Genomic DNA, 26,926 nt, shown 5'->3' on the forward strand with positions numbered 1-26,926 from the left:
CTGCTCGTGATCAGAGATGCACATATTATCAGCCACTAAGGGACATGCTCAACTGGTTAAGGTTAAACAATTAACAAGCAAACTTAAGGTATTGAGCAGAATATTTGCTATTATTATTATTATTATTATTATTATTATTACTAATTTCTGGAAAAATGAAAGCGATTTTCGTCACCAACACAAAAAACATCAGTGTAGAAAAGTTTGGGGAAAAAATCTGGTGAAAATTTCAAATACTTCAAGTGATTGGAAGAATTTAAAAAAGATGCCAGGGTAGCAACAATCCCTGTTGGCCAAAGCATATCTAATAATCCTTTCTACTATAGGCACAAGGTCTGAAATTTGCGGGTGGGGGATAATCGATTACATCGACATCAGTGTTTTACTGGTACTTAATTTATCGAACACGAAAGGATGAAAGGCAGAGTCGAGATTGGCGGAATTTGAACTCAGAACGTAAAGGTGCCATGCTGTGGGTTTGAACCCACAACCATATAGTTGGGAAGCAAACTTAATGCACAGCCACTCCTATGCTTATCTATGAAAATTCTAAATGACAGGGACTAAAGGCTTTGGTTCTTCTTTATATAATAGTGGCTATTCTTTTAAGACAATGAAACCTAAATATTCCCCTGATAGATTGGAGAAAGTACAATGTCAAATTTTGTCACAAGGTCAGCAATTTCGGAATTGTGGCTAAGTCGATTACATCGACCCCAGTGCTCATCTGGTACTTATTTTATTGACTCTGAAAGGATGAAAGGCAAAGTCGACCTCGGTGGAATTTGAACTCAGAACGTAAAGACAGACAAAGTGCCACTAAACATTTTGTCCCGTGTGCTAACGATTCTGTCACCTTCAGGAAGCCTAATATCATTTTCTCATCTTGCTATGACTTACTTTCAGCCTTCAATATGATACCGTCTTTTGGGTATTTTAAATATGGCAGAGCCCATTCTTCTCCAGGTCTGACCATGATCGCGTTCTTCGTTGTAGATGGGGAGTGGGGGCGAGAGAAAAGAATCAACTGCAGTGCTGAAGTTGTTGGTAAAACAAAAGGCTAAAGTTGACTTCGGCAGGATTCGAACTCAGAGAACAAAGTTTTGAGATGAATACCTCAAAGCTCTAAACGACTCTCCCAGTTCACCTCTTTGTAGTGAGTTGTGTGAATATGAATTGAATGAGTTGAGACATTTGTAAATAAATGTTTTTTTTTATTGCAAGAACATATGAAATGTCATGAATTTTTAATGCTTCTCTGAAATGAAAAAGGGAAGAGGAGGAACGCATTTAAACCAGCCGCAGATTTGATCTCCCGACTTTTAAACTGGCATTCTAATACTTCATCCGTTTCAACTGTCAAATCACCTCTACAAACCACAAAAGTCATCTAGAAATATTGTGTTTTTATTCAATATCGAATGTGAGAAGAAATTAAATATATCTTTCTTTCTGTTTAGTTTTCACCTCCATATGTGTGTGTGTATATATATATATATATATATATATATATATATATATATATATATATAAGGTTTACTGGGCGGGGGATGGGGTGGTAAGAAAGAAGTCTCTATTTTGATACAATAAATATTTTTAAAGATCAGTTATGTCAAACAATTCTTATTATCAAATTCTAAGGAACAGACAGAGTGACTGGCAGAGATATATGAATGACTGAATAAATAAATAAATTGCGGCAAGATAAGGGAAAGTAAAAAAAAAATTAGAATTTGTATTTGTTTTTAATTTTTTTTTTTTATATACTGTTATCTGCCTGTAAATTGTTTCTGAAATGAATACTAATCATTCTTACTAATATGGGCACAATGCCTGAATTCTACGGGACGGGACCTCGATTATGTCACCCCTAGTCTTTAAGTGGTACTTATTTTATCGACTGCGAAGAGATGAAAGGCGGAATTTGAACTCAGAATGTAAAGACAGACAAAATGGCGCTAAACATTTTGTTTGGCGTGTTAACACGTTTCTGCCAGCTCACACCTTTATAACAATAATCTTTTTTTTTGCTATAATAATAATAATAATAATAATAATTATTATTATTATTATTATTATTATTATTACTACTAATTTCTGAAAGCGATTTTCGTCACCAACACAAAAAACTATATCAATATAGAAAAGTTTTGGGAAAAAATCTGGTGAAAATTTCAAATACTTCAAGTGGTTGGAAGAATTTAAAAAAGATGCCAAGGTAGCAACGATCCCTGTTGGCCAAAGCATATCTAATAATCCTTTCTACTATAGACACAAGGCCTGAAATTTTGGGGGAGGGGGCCAGTCGATTAGATTGACCCGTTTTATCGACCCTGAAAGGATGAAAGGCAAGGTCGACTTTGGCGGAATCTGAACTCAGAAAACGAAGACAGACGAAATACTGCTAAGCATTTAGGTAACGATTCTGCCACACTGTTTGCCACTCCCCCTTCTTGACCTCTGTGCTTGAACAGTCCGAGTTGTTTTGATCGGGAAGCGAAATATTCTCTGGCTATTCTTTTTTCTGGGGGGGGGGGATGTTCATATGTTGTTGGTGGTGTTTGTGATACTCCGCGGCTGGTGACGGTGGTATTCCGGTTGGTGATTGTGGTGGTACTCCGACTGGTGTTGTTGTTGTTGGTGGTGCTCTGACTGGCTGTGCTACTTCGGCTGGTGGTGGTGGTACCCTGGCGACTGCTGGAGGCGTCGTCACTGTTGCTGGTGGTGATGGAGTTGCTTTCTGCTGCTGCTGCTGCACTGGAAGTGCCCCCCCCCCACCCGCTTCTGCTGTCACAGCTTCCGTCTCATCTCTTTGTATTAGGAGCAGTCGACGTTGAGGTGCTGGTCGCTCCAACAAAAGTAGCACCTTGCTGCAACCCTCCATGGCCACGTGCAGTCTCGTGCCGTCTGGTAAATTTATGACATCGGGGATAGAATTTATGGCTTCTTGTTCAATTTGAGCAAGCTCTAATCCCTGACCCGTCCAGTTTTGTTGATGCAATTTATGCACCTCCAGTATTCTGATGTTATCCTCTATATCACAGAGGACAGCCGCCACCAGCCAGCATACATTTATCTCAGGGGGCACCTCCCCAATTTAATTTTGGTGTCGCGCCGACCTAGCTATGTCTGCACGAACAGGAATTCCTCAGTTTTTAGTGGCACTGTGGAATGCTGTCTTGCTTCTTCTACCGTTGCGAATCGTATTTCTACAGTGCTGAAACGTTGTTCTCGCGTCACATAGGTTTTACTCGTCCATATAGGTCTCAACACAATTTCTAGTTGCTGTTGAGTTGCTCTTTCTACTGTTTAAAAAAAATTTTTTTTTTAATATTCAGTGATTTATAGATTACCGTTTTCTCCTGTGTTTCCTTTATCAGTTGTTGTGGTGTGTTAACGAAAATATTTTTCTTTCCTTAACAAATCCTTTACATTTGTTTCACTGCCAAGGCGAAACCGTTGCCGCTTGGTTTGTCAGTTTTTCTTGTTTGATTCTTCCTTTTCGTTTGTGTTTACTGTGTTTATGTCGGGGGTGACGTTGGCGGTGTTTCCTTCGCTTACTTTTTCATTTTCCATGTTAGTGCTGGTGCTGTTAGTGATGTTCGTACTTGTGCTGTTCAGAGAGGGGAAATCTTGATTGTACTAGCCGTCAGAACAGCCACTGCCACTCCCCTCGACAGAAGAAGCCATTTTGTTTTTTCGTCAAACGAAAAACAAAATGTCCAAAATTCTCCCCTAAAAGGGGAGTAATTTTCAAGAAAAGAACACCTTCTGCACACCAAAAGGGGTTCGGAAAACAAAATCCAACAAACAAGCAAACAGTCAATAAACTTGAAAAATAACAACAAATTTCAACCTGACAGAGCTCTGAAAAACACGTCTTACTTAATTTATCAACCCCGAAAGGATGAAAGGAAAAGTCGACTTCGGCAGAATTTGAACTCAGAACGTAGTGGCGGGCGAAATAGCATTAAGCATTTCAGCCGGTGTGCTAACGATTCCTTCAGCTCGTCGCTTTAATGATGATAATAATTCATTCTTTTATGAGCCACGAGGGCTCACATACAATAACATTAAAGGACATGCAACTACATAAAAGACAATAACGGGACGATACAGTGGGTAAATTTTCAGATTAACACCCGCAAGCGAAAACCCTAACACCCTAGTGAAAATCGTACGGGTGTTAATTTACCATACAATGGATTTTCCGCATGTAAACAATATAAATAGCAATTAAAAATTAAACAAAAAAAATTTCAACATCTGGGACTTTGGCAATTACACAGTTATCAGAAATGATAACAAAGGGAACTGCTTCGAATTGTTATATGAGCTGGTGGCAACTCGGCCAACCAATATTTCGATGGAGTAGGAGTTAATAGAGTGTAGCATGGATTAAGATTTAATGTAAAGTGAAGCATGCAGGAGACTGCCTAGAAGACATACGTCCTTTCTCAGTCGAACCAAATTATGATATATTGATTGGTGATTTCGGAGATCCTCCGGAACTATACAATGTCTGGTAGTGGAGCAAAAGTGTGTGGCGCTCAGGTTCGATTCAACAAATCAGTACCTGCCCGCGTACATATTTTTATGATTATTACAACTATTTATTTTAATTATTGTATGTTTTTACTGTTTTTTTTTTCTATTTGTTTCATTTTTTTTTTTTTTTACAGTGTCTGTTATATAACGCCCTCACTCTTCACATCGTACTGTAAACCTCACGTACATTGTTTTTTGGTCTATTTTTTTTTCTCTTCGAGCCTTTGAAACGATAAAAAAATTATTATTAAGGCGGCGAGCTGGCAGAATCGTTACAGCGCCCAGCAAAATAGTTCAACTGTTTGGGAAAGATAACGAGGCAGACATAGGTGTCTACCTGGACGGCCTGCCACGACTTTCGGTGAGCGAGGCAGAGTGCTGCAAAAGGCCGATAACAGCCTGGAAAGTACAGGAAGCGATGGAAAGTTGCACGAGAGGCAGATCGCCGGGTTTAGATGGTCTGAGTGATGCGCCCGTGTTGACTTAGCCTTTCATCTTTTCGGCTTCGATGAAATAAGTACCAGTTCCACACTGGGATCGATGTAATCGACTAGCCCCTCCCCTAAAGTTTCAGGCTTTGTACCTATAGTAGAAAAGATTATTATAATTATTATTAAGGCGGTGGTGAGCTGACAGAATTGTAAGCACACCGGGAAAATTGTTTAGCGGCATTTCGCCCGTCTTCATGTTCTGAGTTCAAATGCTGCCAAAGTCGACTTTGCTTTTCATCCTTTCGGGATCGATAAATTAAGTACTAGTTCAGTATTGAGGTTGATGTATTCCACTATCCTCCTCTCAAATTTCAGGTCTTGTGCCTATAGTAGAAAGTGGTTTAGCAAAACATTAACGGAAGAGAGAAATAGAATAGAGGGAGATTTAGTTAGAAAGTTAGATGATGCGCTTAGGACAAGCATCGCAACTGACGTGTTGGCGGCCAGATTAGCCCTCGACCAATTTTTCGATGCCAAACACGAAAGATTTGTTGTCAGAGCTAAGGCACGTTCACTAAGCGGGGAGGGAACGAAAGCATCGCGATGGGCCTGTGTGATGGAGGCTAAACGTGGCAACAAAGCCACCATTCGGTCTTTGGTGGACTAGAACAGCGCGAGGTGTTCGAATCGAAACAGATGTAAGCGGCCTTTCAACAGCACTTTGCTTGACTGTTTGGGACGAGCGCTGGGACGGATAACGGGGCAGACTTCATCTACAACAAAGCCTTGTGATTGTTAGGAGGCGTTAGAAAGTCCATTTCAATCCCACCGGATCACACATCATTTCTTATTATTAGCGACCTTAACATTCTTTCACATTGCTTTAGAAAAGCAACAATGAGATAGAAGTTAATATTGGTTTCAAATTTTTGGCAAAAGGTCAGCAAGCAATTTCTGGAGAGAAGTTAAGTCAATTACATTGACCCAGTGCTCAACTGGTACTTATTTTATCGATCCCGAAAAGATGAAAGGAAAAGTCGACTTTGGCGAAATTTGAAATTAGAACGTAAAGATGAATGAAATGCCGTCAAGCACTTTGCCCAGCGTGCTAACGAATCGCTTTATATGTAAAATTAATATTGGTTGCTATATCAAGGCGGCAAGCTCACAGAATCGTTAGCATGCCGGACAAAATGCTTAGCGGCATTTCGTTCGTCTTTACGGTCTGAGTTAAAGTTCTGCCAAGGTCGAATTTGCCTTTCATCCTTTCAGAATCGATAAAATAACAGTTGAGTACTGGGGTCGATGTAATCGATGTACCCTCCCTCCCGAACTTACTGGCCCTGTGCCAAAATTTGATACTGATATTACTTGCTGTATAAAGGCGGCAAGCTGGCAGAGTCGTTAGCACGCTGGAGAAAATGCTTAGCGGCATTTCGTTTATCTTTATGTTCTGAGTTCAAATGCCGCTGGAGTCGACTTTCCCCTTTCGGGGTCAGTAAAATAAGTACCAGGTCGATGTAATCAAGTCATCTCATTCCCCGAAATTGTTGGCCAGCTATTTTTGTTTTATGCTATCTCATCTACCGGAACACAAGATTATGGGCAAGTTGTTTCGCGTACAAGTTCCATTTGTCTTCGAATTTTGTTTTCAATCTGAATGTCAGACAGAAGATACGATAAGTTTTCCCTTTCTGTATGTGTAAAATACAGGCCCACACGCTACCCAGCGTTTCTTTTGTTCTTTCGGGGGTACAGGAAAAAAATCTCTTCATTTGTGAAGCAAACGTAGATCGTTCCCCCAACTTCATTACGTTTTTTAATATATATTTTTTCGAGCAATGAGATATAGTTTATTTTGATACGTTTCCACTCATCCAATGGAACATTAAATATTAACAATCAACAACTTGTTTTGAGCAAAATTAATTTCACGAGTAACCTTTTTGTAGGTCGGTATTTCTGTGTGTTGATATTGCTGTCTTCGCTACAAAGGTTTTTGGAGCGTCCAAGAAACGAACTTTATTTGTCTGAGAAACCAAAATTTGTCCATGTTTAAAATACGACTGAATATTTTGCAAAGCATGTTTGCTGTTAGTCACCTTGGCAGGGTTACTTTAAAAAAAAAAAAAATTTTCATTCTTGCTTTGGGCGGGAGGAGAGTTTTACTTTACCCCTGTGGCTCGAAAGCCATTTTGAAAGAGAAGCTAAATTGTCAAAAAAAAATGTGAAGTTCTTTTTATCGGAGCGCGAAGTGCTCCTCACGACTGCAGGTCCGTAAGATGGTTCTGATTTGTAAACAGTTTTTAGTAGGATCCAGAAAGAGAAATATGAACATGCAATGCGCACGTGCATACTGGATTTGTAAAACGGAAGAGAATAAAAACGTAATTCGCGTGTTACATCATACTGTTTTAATTATGCTGATAACAGCATGCTTCAACATTCGCGAAGAAAAATTAAGAAAAGCAGAAGAACGAAAAAATTGTTTATATTGACAAAGGGAATTCCCCATTTTTATGCACCTATACTGCCACCGATGGGAAATGTCAAAGTGATGTCAGAAAATTAAAGGCTATACATGATGACAATATTATTCTTATGTATAGAAACAAAGGCAATGATTAAAGATGCGTTAAAAAAAAAAAAAAAAAAGACTCGACTCTCTCGTGAACTCCAGAAGAAACTTAATAGATATATATCAGTTAAATAAAAAGTTCGGTTCAGATGGACTATGTGTAATCTGAACCTTTCCCCCCTTGTTCTATTTATTTTTTTTACGGAATCCCACGTTTTAGGCTATGGAGATTCCACTTCTGAAAAAAGATTTTCAAAAATCTCAATTTCAAAATTTCGATTCCCCCCCACCCCGGTTTTTATATAGATCCACAGGGTAAACCTAACCCTAACTCAAACCCTAACCCTGACCGTAACCCTAACACTAGTTTTGTGAGATTTGTCTGTTATTTCTAGCATGTAAATAGCCTGCTTGGTTGGGTGGGGGGGAATTGAAATTTTTCAAAAAATTTTTTTTCAGAATCGGAATCTCCATAGCCTAAAACGTGGGATTCCGTAAAAAAATTAATAAATAGGGGGGGGGGGGGGCTGGTTCAGATTACATATAGTCCATCTTTACCAAAAGTTCTATAAAATAATATATTTGTTCGGTCACAACTACAGATGTGAAGCGCTCCCGACACGCTCGACATTGTTGTCTCATAAATTAAAAAAAAAAAAATGGATACTTTCTAACGAAATATTAAAAAAAAATACAACTTAGATGCTGTACATTCAGAGGTTATAGGGGAAATAATTTTTGCGAACGATTGGGGAGAGGAGTTTCGGAAAATCCACACGACCCAACGTTTTTCCCCTCAAAATTTTCAGGAAAATGGGTATCTTTTAATGAAAGTTAATTCAATATCTTTAAAACGGCAAAGATTACGATTATAAAGAAATTTGTGGGGAAATCTTTTTCTGAGGGGGTGGGGAGAAGAGTTTCTGATTAGAAAGACCACATAAGTTGGAATTTCTCCGTTTTGAGGGGGATTTTCCCATTTTCTTTTTCACCACTGCCTTCGAAATGATTGGGGTGGGGGCGAAATAATTATGAAAAAAAAAAAAAATGTTGAAAATTCATGAATTTATTTCCCCTGCTCCTCCCCATCCCACTACAGACCGATTTTGACCAATTTTTTTGGAAGCTAGAAATCATGGGGGAAGCCTTCTTGGTGAAAAAAAAAAATTGATATTTTCAGAGGAAAAAGTGTAATTTAGGGGAGATTTAGCTGTTGTTTCTAGCATATCCGAAGACCACCCTCGTTTGTTTCTCACTCTCGCATGTATTGATGTTTTTCAGTATTTTTCTCCCCATGAGCCAAAAAAAAAAAAAAAATTGTTTCTGTTTATAATTTGAAAATATTTTAGAACCTGAGATCATTGCTGGCATTTATCCACAGTGATTAAAAAAATATTGTTATATTTCGGGATGGTCATTTTTTTTTTCTTGCCAAATTTTACAAGAATAGAAAAAAAAAAAAAGGAAAAAGAGAAATGACCATCATGAAGTATAACAAGTATCTGTTTCAAAACACGATTTCATATCAGGAATCTTGCAAAATACATTCATAAACGATTTTTGAAAAAAGGGGATGCAAAAGATTCATTCATATATTTATATACACATATACAACATTTATATATTACCTTTAATAAATTAGCCTTCCTAAAGTTCACCTTTAAAATGCCACGACTAGTCTGAGTACTTTCTCTCCAACCTTCGAAAACCTCTCTCGCCAATCTCCAACAATCTCTCTCTCCTCCAGCTGACAGTTTTTTTGTACTTTTTCGCGACGGAAAATACCACCTTTTGTGGCAGTTTTAACGAAATAAGGCGTTTCAATAGTACATCTTTACCCCGGGAATTACCGGGTACACCAGCTAGTATATATATATATATATATATATATATATAATTTAGATTCAAAATTGAATATGGCACTTACGTTTAGGCACCAGAATATAGTATGGTATTATCCAAACAATTCCAAAAGCAAGGTGATCAAAAATCAAAAAAAGCAACACGGATTTTCAAGGTTTATTGCAGTACGCACGTTTCATGCAACTCCATTTATTTAAGTAATGCGAGCATTACATTAAATGTGAAATGCAGAGCAATCTTCAGCTGCACAAGGATACAGAAAATTTACTGAAATTTCATTTCAGCAGAATGGACATATTACTGTTGTAACAACATTTAAACAATCTAAATAGGAAAGAAGAATACAAAAAACCCACCTTGACATAGCCAAAGCTAGCAGGCTATATATATATTTAGTTCACAGCCCCGCGGTACTACCTTTGCGGACCCCAGGTTAGGAACCACTGACCTAGCTAGCACTCACTAACTAATGTTCTCGTAGTTTCTGCCTTTTTAAGTGAACCACTTCGGTTTCCCATAATTCTCTGAATTCCTAAACAATTATTCATTAAGATTGCAGCAGGTATTAATGATATTCTAAATAAAAATTCATCTGGTCTTGTTCACTTGTAGTCCCTCACAACTGAGGATATTGTTCATAAATTGAAAAATTTCATTTCAACTGTTTAATCTGTTAACCCACCAGCAGTTGTTCGATTTGTCACCATTCCCACTGCCAACTTATGTTGCATTATTGACACTTTTAATCAAATTTAGTTGAACTCGAACTTGAATAGTAAAGAGCAAAAAGTTTATTATATGACCTAAATAAAATTATTAGAAATTTAAATTCTACATTATTGGGTTCATGAACAATTTCCCGGCACCAGTGTATTGCTAAAGACAAAACCTGGGCACCAAACCGTTAATCATTAATTAACGTAGCTAACATTTTCGTTAACGATTTAACTTGTAAGTTAAATTTGGAAATCCTTATCGGACTAATTAACTACCGTTAAGTGAAGTCGACTTGAGTTAACTTTCGTTAACTTCTGTTCAATTAAAATTAACGGAATTTATAGTATTGACTTCGTCTGTCTTTACGTCCTGAGTTCAAATTCCGCCAAAGTCGACTTTGCCTTTTATCCTTTCGGGGTCGATAAATTAAGTACCAGTTGCGTACTGGTTCGATCTAATCGACTGGCCCCCTTCCCCCAAATTTCGGGTTTTGTGCCTAGAGTAGAAATAGATTTTATAGTATTGGCACTTTTTAAAGGTGTTTTTAGAGTAAAAACTGAATTTTTTTTTCTATAATAAAAATTAGCGTTGGTTTATCGATAACTTCTGTTACATTTTAAAACTAACTGATGAACGGTTATCGAAGTTAACTTTTCGGTTAACGGTGCTCATCTTCGTTAAAGACCATAAAAAAGGGGAGGCAGAAAGGGTGCACCATTAAGACATGACATAAGATATATGTTTAACAAGTCATATGATAGTCATAATGCCATGTTTAACACCACTGTCAGGCAGCTTTGCTGCAATTTTCTTTTGGCAAAAGTTAAGCATAATAAAAACTTATCCTGTAATAAAAAAATTTTAAAACCCTTACTTTGCATAAAGAAGTAACAAATCCAATTCCGAGTGAGGAGTGATGGTGGAGGAGGAGAGAACGAAGAGAACACTTGCAATTGTAATCCAGGTGCGAATCGCAAGAGTGGAAATATCCTTGTCAACCGATAATAATAATCCTTTCTAGTTAGTGGAAGCACAAGGCCTCAAATTTGGGGGAAGGGATTAAGTCGATTACATCGACCCCAGTGCGTAACTGGTACTAATTTTATCGACCCCAGTCGATTAAATCGACTGCAGTCTTATCAACCTCGTAAGGATGAAAGTCAAAGTCGACCTCGGCGGAATTTGAACTCAGAACGTAACGGCGGACGAAATATCGCTAAGCATCCCGTCCAACGTGCTATCAATTCTACCAGCTCGCCACCTTAATAATAATCCTTTCTACTATAGGCACGAAGCACGACGCTAGACTTCAACTGGTACTTATTTTATCGACCCCGTAAGAATGAAAGGCAAAGTCAGCCTCGGCGGTATTTGAACTCACAACGTAAAAACAGACGAAATGCTGGTAAACATTTTCCCCGGCGTCCTAACGATTCTGCTAGCTCGTTGCCTTCTTAGTAATAGGGAGACTTCTAGGGCTGCTCATGGAGACCTGCGAAGAATTACAGTTGCCGTGACCGACTAGTGCAAATGCTTATCGTCTTCTTGCTTTGAGTAGGCCTGTTTACTCGGAGATTTATTGGCACATTCACTTAATTCATAACAAAATAGCCAGAAGGCAGTTCTTCCTTCACCCCAATTTTCCTTTTCAAGCGAAATTTGAATAAGTTGATGAGGGCTTGGCCAAAGGGGCAAGTGTCTGTCTTCAGTCCTTTCAATCTGGTTGACCACACTACCTCTTTCGCTAAGGCTACCAGACAGATAAATACTGCCTGTCCTTCCAGGCCAAAGGAAGACGGCGAAACGATCTCCACAGTGGACTTAGCTGACAGTCGGTTTTGTTCTACATGCAACCCAACAGTCAGCAATGTTCGGGCACTAGACTAGTAGTGCACGCAGAACAGTTTCGTCGTTCTTAGGCATGGGTAGGCCCGACTGAATCCATACATGAACTCCGATAGCACTGTCAGGCAGAGATTTTTGTAAGTAATTCATGGACCCCGGCCTAAAAGTCCACTGACCATTCTAGTCGACGCCCAGAATTTTCTCCGAGAATATCATTGCTCTTGCCCGTCACTCAACGCCGAAGTGGAACTTCACCGACTGCATTGCTCAATAATAATCCTTTCTACTAAGGCCTAAGGTCTGAAATTTGGTGAGGAGGGGACTAATCGTTTACATCGTCTCAGTGTTTCACTGGTACTAAATTTATCGACCCCAAAAGGATGTTGTGCATTTGTTTTTACGACACACAGATTTAAAAAAAACAAAAAAACTTAAGTCATGAATTCATTCAAAGTCAATAAGCAAATACGACATTTCAGCAAATAACGTGAATGAAAATGCCAAGGATTTACTATGGAAAAATGTATAATTTCCGTACATGTAAAGTAGTTTTAATGGCCGAGTATCAGTATCTGAATAAAGAAACTAAAAATGAAGCTTCGTGTTTATTTTATGCTTTAGGTGGTCAGTAAATCAGTCGTTGAGTTTGAGGTCAGAGGTCAGGTGCGCACGCATATTATACATATATATGCATATATATATTTACATTTGCATAGCCATACATACATACACACACATATATATATATACACACATATACATACATACATATATATATTTGACGCTAAACTGTTCTAAACTGTTGGTTGTAGTTCCTTGTCACCTAGCCAGCATTTTGCGAAGTCGTTTTCGTTCATTTCAATTTAAATCTTTCATCTTCATCGTAGTTCTTCACGCACGAAATATTTTTTTAGAATGAATTTCGTCATTTCTACTTGCCAATAATTATTTCAATTCTAAAAACCAAGAAAACGGACCACCCCTCTCTCTGCTCCACTCTTCATTTATTCAAAATAAGAAAATGCCAATAATGTTAAGGTCCCGAAAGAAAGCCCTAAGAACAGCTAACGCGAAATTGCCGAAGGGAATTGACGCTTATAACTTGGTAAGTTTTATTATTGTTGTAAATGTTACTTTGTACATTTATCTGTGTGTGTGTGTGTGTATATATATATATATATATATATATATATATACATATATACATATACACGTGTGTACATATATATATATACATATACACGTGTGTACATATATATATACATATACACGTGTGTACATATATATATATATATATATACATATACACGTGTGTACATATATATATATATATACATATACACGTGTGTACATATATATATATATATATACATAAGTATGTGTATATATACTTAAGCACGTATGTGTATATATACATAAGCACGTATGTGTATATATACATAAGCACGTATGTGTATATATACATAAGCACGTATGTGTATATATACATAAGCACGTATGTGTATATATATACATAAGCACGTATGTGTATATATACATAAGCACGTGTGTATATATACATATACACACGTATGTACGGGTATATATATGTGTATATATTTCTATCAGTAAACAACTGTTGAATGTCAAATATATTTGTGTTTGTATACGCGCAAATGTATTTATCCAAACACATTTCTGTGTTTATATACACGTGTTTACACACCTGTAATTATACTCAAGCGCGCGCACACACACTTCACTGTTTATATAAATGCACTCTTGTTACTGTCTCCACGCAGAGGCAGACTGAGCTGTATGTTAATCTTGCACTGCCCGAGGGCCCGGAGCTCTGAGGAGCTCGCATCCACATGTTAGCTCTCTTTGATATCAATGCTAAGGTGAGCAGTTATGCTCGAGGGCTCGTGATACTCTCCACGTGTCATCGAAGTTTACAACGCTAATTGAAAACTGCATATTTAAAACCAGCATACATGCATAAATTCATATTCGTACGAGTCATGAGCAAAATTATTCTAGACGTCTCAAAGCTTTGTCAACTTAATGAGTTGGATATTTATGCGAAAAGAAAAACAAGGGTGAAGCTTGGTGAGGAAAAGGACTTGTTTACATCTAAATGCTTGATTACCGGCATAACTAGATTCCTGCCCCCACCCCGACTTTGGATGATCATAACTTTCAGAAAAATGGATATTTTTTAATGAAATTTTCTACGAATATGTGTTATATCATGTAGATTCCGAAAATACAAAACTTATGGGGAAAAGTGTTTTAGGAGGGGCTGCGGTAGGGAATTTTGGAAAATTCACCGGCGTCCACTTCAAGTCGTCTTAACTTTAAAGAAAATAGATATTTTTTAATGAAATTTTCTGGAAAACAATTCGGGGTTACTTTTGAGGACCGTTCGGGGGTGTTTCGGAACAAGTCGTCCATATTTGTTTCATGTTATCCGTTTTGTGCGTTCGTGCATCCGTAGATTTCTACTGAAGCAGCAGGCAATGAAGCTGTCACTAGAAAACTCGAAACCGGAAAACTCGTTATGCTAAAAATACCAGCTAAAGGTCTAAAAGTTTCTTACAGAAAGACATTGAATAGAATAACTCCCCGTTTGAACTTTTTTAATTACATATGTGTGTGTGAGAGAGAGAGAGGGGGGTCTAGAAATCTACGGAGGCACAAACGCATAAACCGGAGAAAATGAAACAAATATGGACGACTTGTTCCGAAACACCCTCGAGTGGCGAACGTTCCTCAAAAGTAACCTCCAATTGTTTTCCCCCAAAATTCCTATGTTCTCCGAATCTACATAGTCCGAGGTATATTTGTAGGAAATGTCATTAAAAAATATTTTAAAATATCTATTTTCTTGAAAGACGAATTGAAGTGGACGCCGGTGAATTTTCCGAAATTCCCCTCCTCAGCCCCTCCTAAAACACCCCTCAAGTTTTGTATATTCGGAATCTACATGATATAACACATATTAGAAAATTTTATTAAAAAATATCCATTTTTCTGAAAGTTATGATTATCCAAAGTTGGGGGGTGGGGCAGGAATCTGTAGTTATTCCTGATTACCTTATCTCGTTCCTAGTATATCAATTTTTATATACTGTTCTTGGTTACTTTCATATGAGGTGGACATTATCTGTGAAAAGAACCTCATTTATTTGTTGCTCTACTTGAATGGTTATCCTCTCTGGATTTAACAGTACATGGTCAAACATGTCCATTCCTTTTTTAAAATGGATTGTTTTATGGTAGATATTACTGCTGTTTTTCTAACAGGTCCAGCGACTGTATCGGTTTCCCCCACGTTTGTTCAGTGTGGTGTTTCTATTTTCTGCGAATTAAAAAATTAAAGTTATGAGAGTATAATGTGCTTAAAGCAGAATTCCGCCACCGCATACATAGACTTGGTATTTATAATTTTTAGTCTCTCACTGTTAGCCGTTTTCAAAGAATAAGCTTCATGTATTTTTGGAACACTTTTACGAATCCGAATGAACTACTTTGGCGCTCCACAGTTATATTGAAATAATTTATTTTATGTGATTACAAAAAAATAAAAAATTTCAAATTTCAGATAGTTTTTTGAAAGTGGGTATAGGATTAATATTACATTTTTGTATGTTTTTAAATATTTAATCCGTAAAAATTGCAACCAATTCTGTCTTCAGGAAAGAAAACCTTTGATAATGTGCTCAGACGCACCTTTGATCAAAACCTCTCTGCTCGGCTGAGGTTGAACCTCAAACGCACATACGTGTGTATGTGTAGATTAGGTAGGTATATATATATATATATATATGTATATGTATATGTATATATGGAAAAAAGACGAAGTAGAAAAATGCTAAAATACTTTTATAAAGAACATTACAGTACCGGTTTCGATCCTTGAGATCTTTTCAACAGTAAATATGAATAATAAATTTTTGAAAAATTATTGAAAAAGTCAAGACTATTGATAAAAAGTTTTGGTAAATTTAAAAGCAAAGTCTTTTTAAAGACTTCTCTTTTAAATTTACCAAAATTTTTATTTTTCAAAAATTTATTATTCCTATTTACTGTTGGAAGGATCGAAAACGGTTCTGTAATGTTGTTTATAAAAGTATTTTAGCATTTTCTACTTTGTCTCCCACCCCCATATCTACTCGTGTGTTCCTCTTCAATCTTTTACATATATATATATATATATATATGTACACATTCGTATAGAGACGTGTGTGTAGATTAGATAGGTAGATATATAAATATATGTACACGTACGTATACAGACGGGTGTGTGTAGATTAAATAGGTAGATATAGATGTACACATACGTATACAGACGTGTGTGTGTATACATGAGATAATTTGTATGATTATTAACAATTATATTTATATTGAAAGTGAAAATGTAAGTATCCTTAATCAGTTGTTTAGTCCACAGACCAACGTTGGACTTAACAGATTTATTGTCATTGTAACCATGATTATACCTTATGATAAAGGTGAGTTGGCAGAATCGTTAGCATTTCGTCTGTCTGTAAGTTCTGAGTTCGAATTCCGCCGAGGTCGACTTTACCTTTCATCATTTCAGAGTCAGTGAAAATGACTTGCCCTTTCCCCCAAATTTCAGGCCATGTATCTATTGTTGAAGTATGGACTAGGTTATGATTCTAGGCATATTTAGCTGCTGTTTATAGGAGGTCAAGTGACAATGCAGGAGTCTATCGTTGTTTAGCCAGCACCCTCCCCCACGCCAACCATAAAAGTTCCAGCCATGACCGCGTATCCTCAATTTTTCAAAATTCCCTTATGTTAAAGACAGTAACTTGTGAATTCATTGCTTGTCAGGCGACTTCGTTTTGTTTGTTTTGGATGTTATTGCAATAAACCGGATAGTTCACACTTCCCTATTTATTACTTTTTGGAAGTACTTAAAGAATTCGAAGATGTCAGTTACTTTAACCTTTTCTAAAAGGGCTAGTTCTAAAGAGTTCAGTTTTCTGTTCAATAAATATTTGAAAGTGAAAATGTAAGTATCACTTTATTTTTTTATTATCTATGTATTAACGGTGTGTATTAACGGCATACAAAGTGTTAATCCAAATATCATTGTGTGTGTTTGTATTGATATTCTTTAGGCGAGCTCCTTATCAAGTACATTATTCCAACTGAAGCCATCCCCGTCATTTGCATATATATAAGTTTATTTTATTTTTTTTTAAAGCTTTTTTAAAAACTATTGTAGTTCGTGATTTTGGGACAATTTAGTTGCTGTTTATGACAGGCTGAAACAACCGTCGTTGTATGGTTTAAATTTGAAGCCATCGGTTTCTAACCAAAATCACTTAAGGTTTTTTAAATATTTTTATGAGGTTTATAAAGGGATTATTAATTTTTTAAAATTCATTAAAAAAATGGTCAGTTGTTTGAATAACCGTCACTATTTTCTAATTTAACATTTGTTTCCTAAACAGTCATTCACTTGAAAGTAAATAAATAAAAGTTTAGTTATAATGTTTATGACATTGGGCGGAGGTAAAGATCATGGACCGCACCACTTTGGGATTTTTTTTTTACAGGAACACCTATATCGAGGGCGGAGATTCCGAATCTGCAAAAAAAAAAAAAAAAATTGCATTTCAAATTTCACAGGGGATGCGGCCCATGATCTTTACCTCCGCCATACCTTGTGTTCTTCCTCGGGCATGTGTTGTATCTCCTGAGCGCACTTCCCTTCACTCAATTCGATCCGACATTATATCTCCTGCAATAATAGATTTCCCTTCTCTTTACAAGTAACGGAAGCTAGAGCTATAAGGTCTCCCGAGCTGCTAGATATAGTAGCTAAATTTCCTTCGTACAGAGATGCATTAGATTGTAGCCCCTTTCCCAAGACAGGATGGTTACAGTTTAGTGTGTTTGATAATTGAAGGTTTTCTCTATATCAAGGCGTGATCTAGAAAACTCTATTAAAACATTTTTAATGAACGCTACTATTCTTCAGTTTCCTGTAAATCTAGACTTCATGTTTGACATCTTTCATTCTCCTGTAAATTAGGAGAGAAAAAAAACCTCCCAAAACATAAAGCCATGTAAACACCAGGTTTTGGAATCTGTGCCCCAGTTTCTCTTCACGTTGCTAATTTCCGTATGAAAATATATAAACAAAATCATGTCACGGTCTTATTTTCCCTCTTGTGTAAATAGGAGAGGAGTTGAGACTGTCAGCCACTGTTGTTTTTTTTTTCTTTTTCTTCCCAACTGTAGCCATTTCACTTAATTTCACTGAGGTTACTTTGAGTGGAGAAAAAGCAACCTAGAACGAAGCTGGTCACAACGTTCCATTTCCTCTGCTATCACATTTTTATCGCCAATAAATTATTATTAAATATATTGTATAGATGCTGGCAGGACGTGGACAGCATTGAGTTTCCAGTCTGCTTTGAAATCCCTCTACTGGAGAATTTGAAAAAAAAAAAAAATTGCTATATTTATCGATCGATAAAATAAGTAGTTTGAAAGTAACAATTTTTCTCCACCATACTTCACTTTAAACCTGCCATTATCTCTATAAAGTGGTTGGTACTTCATAGACCAAAGCAGCTATTTTTAATATTTGTTTAAAAAAAAAACAAAGAAAAACTATTTTGTAAAGCCTCTCAGCTTTATTTTTCTAGTTCATATTTTAACTGCTGGAATGGGTGGAGTGGGCATCAAACTCGCACACCCGCACTCAACTCTTAATCTTTAAAAAATTGATTAGTGGACATTTTTAGAAAGAATAAATTTTTTTTATGTAATTTAATCAAGTAAAAAGGTTGCTTGCACCCACTATATATTGAGGGTTTGTACGGTAGCTTTCAAATTTATACTCACTTGATAAGTGTACGTAAATGACCCGGAAGTGAATGTATTGAGTGTAGCTCAATCTAATTTAGTCAATGAGAAATAAAGACGACATGTTAGATTTTTATTCTTTTTAGCTTCATTCATTAAAAACTAGTTTCTCGCTTTTAATTAAGTGCTATTTTCATACTAATCATTTAATTCGTGATTTTATACACATTAATTTTTTTTTATTCCTCGCTCGTTCAAGATGTTATGCTGTAGAGAAAGAAGTGTATTTATTAAAACTACATTGATTTGCTGCTGCTGCCAGCAGTTGTTAGACTTTCCTATGTAACACCACACGAGTGTGTTTTTCCTTTCTGCCTTTGTATCTAAAACGATGTCAATATGTGTACTGTAAGTATTTGAACAATTCTCCGTATCCTATCTAACCGAAGATATATTTAAATAGCCGATACGTTTATTTACACGAAATATGTTCATCTTAATATATTTAAGACGATTAAATTAAGCTGGTAGTTGAGAGTTCTCTTGGTGCACATACACACGAACGATCGAACGAACCTTTTTGAATTTTATCCATCTTTATTTTTCGTTTGTCTTTCATACTGTCTTGATTTGTAATAAAGGCTTTCTCCATAATATACGATTTTATCCTCAAAAAATAATCGCTTTTGTATTTTGGTGCTTTTTTTAATTTTTATTTACCATTCCTTAATGTAGAATGAATTACGTATGTCGACGATTGAGTTAAGATCCTTGCTTTTCATCTAGGTTTAATGTCCTCTTGTATTATAGATATTACTTACACATCGTGTACATTTCTATCGAGAATATACTGATCCTTTTATTAATGCTGTGTCTTAATTAGAGCAAATCGCATCACATTTAAATGGAGAAAAATTTCATGTAGATGAATCGTCTTTTGTGTAATTTCAGAGAGCGAAAGAGAGAAAGCATTATACAGATGAAGACATCGATGATGACGAAATTGAAGGGAAAAGGAATTACAGTCTGGAGGAGAAGCTGCACAGCACGCAGTTTCAGGGGAATTTTGTGATGCTCATGAAAGGGGATGGTAAATAGTTTTTCTTATCTTCTAACAATAATGTACACACGTTTTCACACTTAATTGAAATGTTTAAGACGATGTTGATTTTTTTTTTTGTTTGTTTTTCAAATTTAAGTTCCAATATCAATAGAAAAGTAATGGGTTTTGATAACTGGGACAGCTTATATATATATATATATATATATATATATATATAATTACATGATATTGTTCTGACTCCCTGGCTGGGTTATCACTTAGTATTGTTGACATTTATTTCCTCCGAAGTTAACAGATGAATCTCGTATTATGGTTTTCTATAACTGCTCGCTCAGCAAATTACAGTTCATAAAAATACAGGTGTGTAATAATCTATTTTCAAGATCACCTGAAATTAGATTGGACAAAAAAGGATGTTGCACCATTGCTTTGTGGAAAGTTTAATTCTTCTCCACTCCACAACTGCTACTGTTCAGTACTGAACTAGTCAGACAACACTTTCTGTTAAAGGGTTGAATATAGCATACGCAAGTTCTCTCGTAGAAGAAATAATTAAATGATACTACTTATTAAATGTCAAAAATCCACATGATGGTAACAACTTGTTAAACTTCAACATGTGTTCAAAATGCAAAGTTTTTGTTGCCCGCACACTTTAAAAATACTGGCTGGTATTATTGGAGATTAGAACAGAGGATTGTCAGGGTTGGACAAGGTACCTTATTGTATTTGCTCTAGTTTGCATTCTGAAATCAATAAAATATCTATCGTGCAGTTGCCGATATAACTAAAGTTATTCCTTCTCCCTCCAATTGTGGAAGAGGAATAGTGTTAGCCTTGTGTCATTCTTAGAAACAACTATTAGAGGTGATGCTATCTTGCTGTGTGAAGTGATCATCTGCTTATGTTATGTGGTTACTTCTTGCAAATTGGTATAATGCTTAGTTAACTTTCTCTCCCATCAACTACCAACAACTTATGAATAGAACTGAATATTTTGCCGATGTTGATATTATTGTATAATCAATTGAAAATTTTGATGATTACTTCCTAATGTACAAGATGTATTGTAATTTGAAAGAAGTTTAGGAAAATTTCAGGTTGATATAGTTTTTGAGATTTAAAATAGTTTTAATTCTAAAATGTTAGTTTTATTAAGCTATATTTTTACAATTTTATGAAACTATAATTCTGTTAACTCATATTAAATTGTTATTTTGTTTTCTTCAGAATTTAATTTAAAATTCTTCCAAGAACATGGGTTGACGAAGCCCATTGTTTTCTTTGAGAAATCTGGTCTTGGAATGCGGTATGTAACTTATCCATTACTCTATTTTCTAAGGGCTAAGATTTAACTAAGGAGGGCGGGGGATTGTATTCAATTGAGGGGAAATAACTCACTGTCAGTTGAAAATAGTTTGAAATTTTTTCACATTGATACTTTTCCTTCAGTTTTTTTTACAGTAATAAAATATTAATTTTCAGAGTCCCAAGCTCCAATTTCCAAGTTAGTGATGTAAAGCAATGTGTTGGTAAGTATTGTCATTAATACTAATTCTTGATTTTAAGTTTTTCATTTTATAAGTGATAAGGCAGTGAGATATATGAATTGTTAGCACACCAAACAAAATATGCTTGATGGGATTTCATTTGTCTTTGTTCTGATTCAAATCCGACTGAGGTCAACTTTGCCTTTCATCTTTTCGGGATTGATAAAATAAGTACTAGTTGAATACAAACATCGCAAATCTGAGGGCAATTGAATAAGATTTCAACCTATTCACTGACCATTCAAATTGTCATATTTCCTAAAATATTCATCCAAATTTCACAAATATGGTACCAAATATTTGAAATGATGTGATCAACTATCTCCCAGCCACAAAATTTCGGGTCTTGCGTCCCTAATAGGAATTACTACATGCAATTCCCCATTGCTAATATGTTAGTGTTTCGTTTTGATAGTGGTGTTGTATATAATACATCTATAGGAAATTTGGAAACAGTGGTCTTTGAAATTATAAAAGTATTATAGGCTGTTACAAAATGAAGTTAAATATTTTAAAATGTATTTAGGTAGCAGACGTCCTTTGGATGTTATGGATGCCAATACCCAACGAGGACTTGAGATGACAATGAAAGACTGGGTTAAATATTATGAAAACACTGACAGAGAAAAACTGCTTAATGTCATCAGTCTTGAATTTAGCCACACCAAACTTGAAAATTATGTTGAATCTCCAACAGTGGTAAGTGAATGTTGTTGGCCTCCTTTTTATGCGTATATATTTAAAATCCTGATTAACATAGTAAATAAATTTCATGCATTATTTTCCTATTTCTGGTTAAAAGTAGGTATCACCATAGAGCTCCATAGAAGGGAGATAATCAATTTGACCATGAAAAATCCTGCTTTTTGCTTGATCATTTTGCATGTCAAAATACCTTTTTGTCCATGGACAATTACATATCATTTGAAAGTTCTGGATGTGAACTTATATACAATTGATCAAAATCTGACTCTTACATTCCCTGCCAGGTTTCCTTGGTCACCCTGGTATTTCCACCCATTCACAAAATTTGTCCCATATTAGTTTTTTACTGCTGTGCAGTAGCCCTCGTTCTAGTTCATTGTTCTGAAGCGCTATTACTGGATTGGTGTCGAAAATGATAGTCGTGAAAAGGACTTTCTGCATCTATTTTGATGTAACAATTGATGAGGGTAGGTCAGGTAATCATTACAAAAGTGAAAATTAATAAAATTTTCACTTGCTAATCACTTAGAAAAGAACACTCTCTTAAAGCTTTCTGTATCAAGAATTTTCTGAATTTAATATGGCCATTGTTGAATCTGGCCATGATTTCCAAATTTCACAAATGAGGTACTAAAATTCATAGTGGTTTACTGTAGAAAGTATTCCTTTTCTTTGATTTTTGTATTTGTGTATGAAGTCATCTTTTGCTTTCATCCTTCCAGAGTTGATAGCCCTAAAGTGATAAACTGGCAGAATTGTTAGACCATTGATGTAATCATCACTTAACGTCCGTTTTCCATGCTGGCATGGGTTGGACAGCTTGAGAGGAGCTTTGGGCTTGGTTTCTACAGCTGGATGTCCTTCCAAAGGGCCAACTGCTATACAAAATGAACTGGGTGCTGTTTTACACATGTGTTCCACATCTTTGTATTTAGTTCAGATCTTGTGATTTGTCATGCTTAGACTTAGTCAGTTGCTCAGTTTAACACCACCTGGCCTACATTATATATTGAGGTGTCCAGTTTGATCCCATCTCCTCTCTCTTCCACCAGAGTCTCCGTCTTGAAAGCGTCATGGGCACTGCCTGTCACTAGTGACTAAATTTTTAGAAATAAAATAATTGATTGGATGAGCAAATTGGCATTGCTAGAATATAGTTGTAAATTTAGATTGCGTATAAATAATGCTGATGGAAGTTAATGTTTTCTCTTTTTTATAATCGTGTAGGTTCGACAGACTGATTGGGTTGACACTGTATGGCCACGCATCTACAAAAAATGTCAAACTGAAGCAACGAATATAATTGAAAAGATGAAGTACCCCAAAGTGCAGAAGTATGTGAATGTTTCATCTGATATTTTGAGTTACTATATAATCTTTTAGCTTCTATAATATAAATTATTTTCTCTTTATCAGATATTGTTTAATGAGTGTAGCCGGATGTTACACTGATTTCCACGTCGACTTTGGAGGTACTTCAGTTTGGTATCATATCCTGCATGGCCAAAAGGTGAGCTGAAGTCAGAAATTTTCAGTTAATCTTTTATGTGCATTGAAAAATGTGATTGATTTTGTACTTTTCAAAAACTCTTAGAAAATGAATCCCTTTCCATTTACTTAACTAATATAGTTTTGAAATTCCTACTAATCAGTAATTGTAAAATTTAAGTAGCTTACTTTTAATAAGAAGCATCCCTTCAATTAAATTAATAACTCTGAAAAATTGTAAATTAGTATTAATACACACAAATACAAACCTCAAAATTTTGTTGCAATTTGAAATGTTTGTTGAATTGTACTTTCCTTCTTTAGGTCTTCTGGTTAATCCCACCCACTGAGGTTAATATTGAACTTTATGTTAATTGGATACTTTCTGGTAAACAAGGAGACATATTTTTAGGTGATCAAGTTGAAAGCTGTCAAAGAATAGTTTTAGCTGAGGGTTATACATTTGTTATTCCATCAGGTAAGTCATTTTATTTAAAGCTTATATAAATTTGTTGAAAGGTACCTTTGTATGTTGATGTTTACTTAATCACTTTTTTCAATGTGGTGTTTTTTTGTTTTTTTTTTTGTCAGGTTGGATCCATGCTGTCTACACACCTAAAGATTCATTGGTTTTTGGTGGAAATTTCCTTCATAGTTTTAATATTGTTGAACAACTAAATGTTTGTGAAATAGAAGAAAAGACACATGTAAGCATTTCACATTGTATTTCAAATTAATTGGTTTCTTTTAAAATGAATTTATTTTCATGTTTATTTTTTTATATCTAAAATCAAAATTTGCAATAACATGTATTTGTGAACAATTATGCTAGTTGTTGGTTCTCACTGGGCCAATCGCATGTATACTGTATTTGTTATGCAGCAGACAAACGTCTCAGTTTCAAAGTGTCTCTTTCATTTGAGACTGATTTAACCTATAAAAGGCAGGGAACATCAAACATTTTTTGTCTTTGAAAAAATTTGAATATATTATGGTACTTTTCAGTAATGAGATTGTAAATTTCATTGTTAGACTAACCATTAGTTTTGTGCTTATTTAAAATGAAACTAAGCATGAAAACTATCCCCAAGGATTTTTTTTTTATTCTTGTCTGTTGAGCTCACATTTATGCAACTTTTCTCTGCCATTTAACACTTAAACATTTTAGGTGACCATATCTGGCTCAAATATTTTACCTGTTTTCTGTTCATATAAGCTTGACTCAGCCTCTCGCATTAAGCTTGGAATGTCATTAAAAATAGATAATAAAATAGCAATCACATTATGAAAGTGTTGTAGCTGTGAGATAATGTATAGTTAATTGGAATCAATGTGAATAAATACGCATTACATTTGGCAGTCATCTGAATGCTAAAGGGTTATGGACTGACATATGGGTTTCTGTTTATCAGATTTCCCTTTGAAAGCATTACTCAAACTGAAGGGAGAAACACTGAAGTAGCCATGTGCTACAGTCACATAGCTGTGAAACTTCTTAACCATAGCAGCCATGCTTCCGTCAAAAGATTTACTCCCCCCCCCCCCCCCCCCATCTACAATCTCTAGGTTATACTTTTGGATGATAATACCTAATATAACCAATGTTTTTTTATTTGAATTCAGCTCCTTCATCAGAAACTAATTTCTAGATTAGCATGTTTGCAGTTATTAGTCTTGATTCAAGTGCTACAGAAATCCTTTCAGTCTTGGATGTATAAATACTTGTAATTTGGACAAGTTGGTGTGTTTACATCCTTATAAATAAGTGGTTTGGCAAAAAAAGACTGATAGAAAAAGCACCAAGCTATTAAAAAAAAAAAAGTCCTGTGGTTGATTTGTTTAACTAAAAGCCCTTCGGTGTCCCAGCATGGCCACAGTCAAATGACTGAAACAAGTAAAAGATAGATTTTCCTGTTCATAAGTGTTCTTTCTGGTCTCAAACAAAAATTTGAATTGTGATTACATACTCAGGACTTGGCAACAGTTGTGAATAGTTGAAACTGTTAATGTCCCCTTTTCTAAATTTAAATTTAAGAAATTTTTTTCTTCCACTAAACAGGTTCCTCAGAAATTTCGTTATCCATTTTTCACGGAAATTTCTTGGTATGTGTTGGACCGATATTTGGCTTGTTTGACTGGTAAATCTTTCTTGCAAAAATCAGTCTTTGAAATTGAGAAGGACGAAGATTCTGAGTTGGATGATTCTCGCCCACCTTCTAGAGACCCAGAAGACTACTCAGATCGCAATCAAAACAGACAAGATGAAAAGGATCCAAAATCTTCTCAGCATAAGCTCTCTAAAAGTATAACTATTGAATTAACTCGCATTGATGAGAAAAATTTCCCTCGTGCAAGCAGTGATGAAGAAAGTGCACCAACTAAAGGCGGCCGGTCTAGACGAGGTAATGGGACAGATAGTAAAGGAAGAGACTCTAAAAGAGCTCGCTCACCTGCTAGCATTGATGATAAGAGTGAAACAGATGACCTCTTAAACGAAAAAGACTCAAAGGAAGATCTCTATAAAGACAGCATAACAGAAGGTGCTAAGTTTGTTCCCAAGAAAAATGTACATTTGACCAAAATTGAATTAGCTGGTCTTGAGAAATTAGTTCAATGGTTAGAGTCCTTGCCACCTGCAAAGAAGAATGTGCCAAAAGATATCTCTGAGCCAGACCAACTAATTAAAGAGTTCAAGGTTGGTTATATTTTCTTTCTCCATAAATCATAATTAATACTTTGCCTTCTGTGTTTATATCTTTTTTTTTTTTTTGTACCTTTTAAGTCTGAAGTTTCAGACTTTTCCTGTTTTGGAATTTTGAAGAATTTTATGGAAGATGAGTTAATAACTGTGCAACAAAAATACCATGTATATTATTTATATAATTGTTATTCATGCAAAGGATTTAGATTCACAAATCTAATTTATTTTCGGGAATAAAAGTTTATAATATACTGTACATGTAACTTTTTTTGGGATGAAAACCTTAATGAGACCAGTTTCAAAATCTCTCCTTTTTTCTTGAAGCAAATGTTACTTGATCACAAAGATGATGACCCACAACTATCTGTGACAGGAGAACCAATACTGCAGTGGCCTCCTTCTAAAGTGAGATTTATATTACAACTACAATTATTAAATTATAGTTCTTATATTTCTGTATGTGGTGATCGATCTATTTGCTGTTAAAACATTTCCTTTTATATATTTTCTGTATGCATGCCTGTCTTATTGCCAAATTTTTTGTGACATTTATATACACACAAATGAACATATTTATATATAGATATATACACACATACATGTGTGTTT

At 35.6% G+C, this 26,926-nt stretch overlaps 1 protein-coding gene across 5 annotated transcripts in view; it reads left to right on the top strand.

Annotated features, from left to right (window-relative positions):
- Positions 1-26,926, top strand: part of LOC106871161 (lysine-specific demethylase 2A) — an 82,123-nt gene that overhangs the window by 44,413 nt on the left and 10,784 nt on the right. The window contains exons 1-11 of one of the 5 annotated variants that reach the window (XM_014917481.3): positions 11,012-13,087; positions 19,762-19,900; positions 21,104-21,182; positions 21,359-21,405; positions 21,950-22,122; positions 23,356-23,462; positions 23,545-23,638; positions 23,941-24,094; positions 24,208-24,323; positions 25,676-26,311; positions 26,642-26,722. In XM_014917481.3, the coding sequence (XP_014772967.1) occupies positions 13,004-13,087; positions 19,762-19,900; positions 21,104-21,182; positions 21,359-21,405; positions 21,950-22,122; positions 23,356-23,462; positions 23,545-23,638; positions 23,941-24,094; positions 24,208-24,323; positions 25,676-26,311; positions 26,642-26,722 (1,710 nt within the window). In that variant the 5' untranslated portion in view covers positions 11,012-13,003. Of the gene's footprint in view, positions 1-11,011; positions 13,088-13,960; positions 14,071-15,694; positions 15,765-19,160; positions 19,219-19,761; positions 19,901-21,103; positions 21,183-21,358; positions 21,406-21,949; positions 22,123-23,355; positions 23,463-23,544; positions 23,639-23,940; positions 24,095-24,207; positions 24,324-25,675; positions 26,312-26,641; positions 26,723-26,926 lie in introns of those variants that run through there. The other 4 variants (XM_014917485.3, XM_089365177.1, XM_014917482.3 and 1 more) reach the window with 4 other exon arrangements.

The sequence above is a fragment of the Octopus bimaculoides genome, chromosome Z, assembly GCF_046866305.1.
Source record: "Octopus bimaculoides isolate indiv1 chromosome Z, ASM4686630v1, whole genome shotgun sequence".
NCBI classification, from domain to species: domain Eukaryota; kingdom Metazoa; phylum Mollusca; class Cephalopoda; order Octopoda; family Octopodidae; genus Octopus; species Octopus bimaculoides.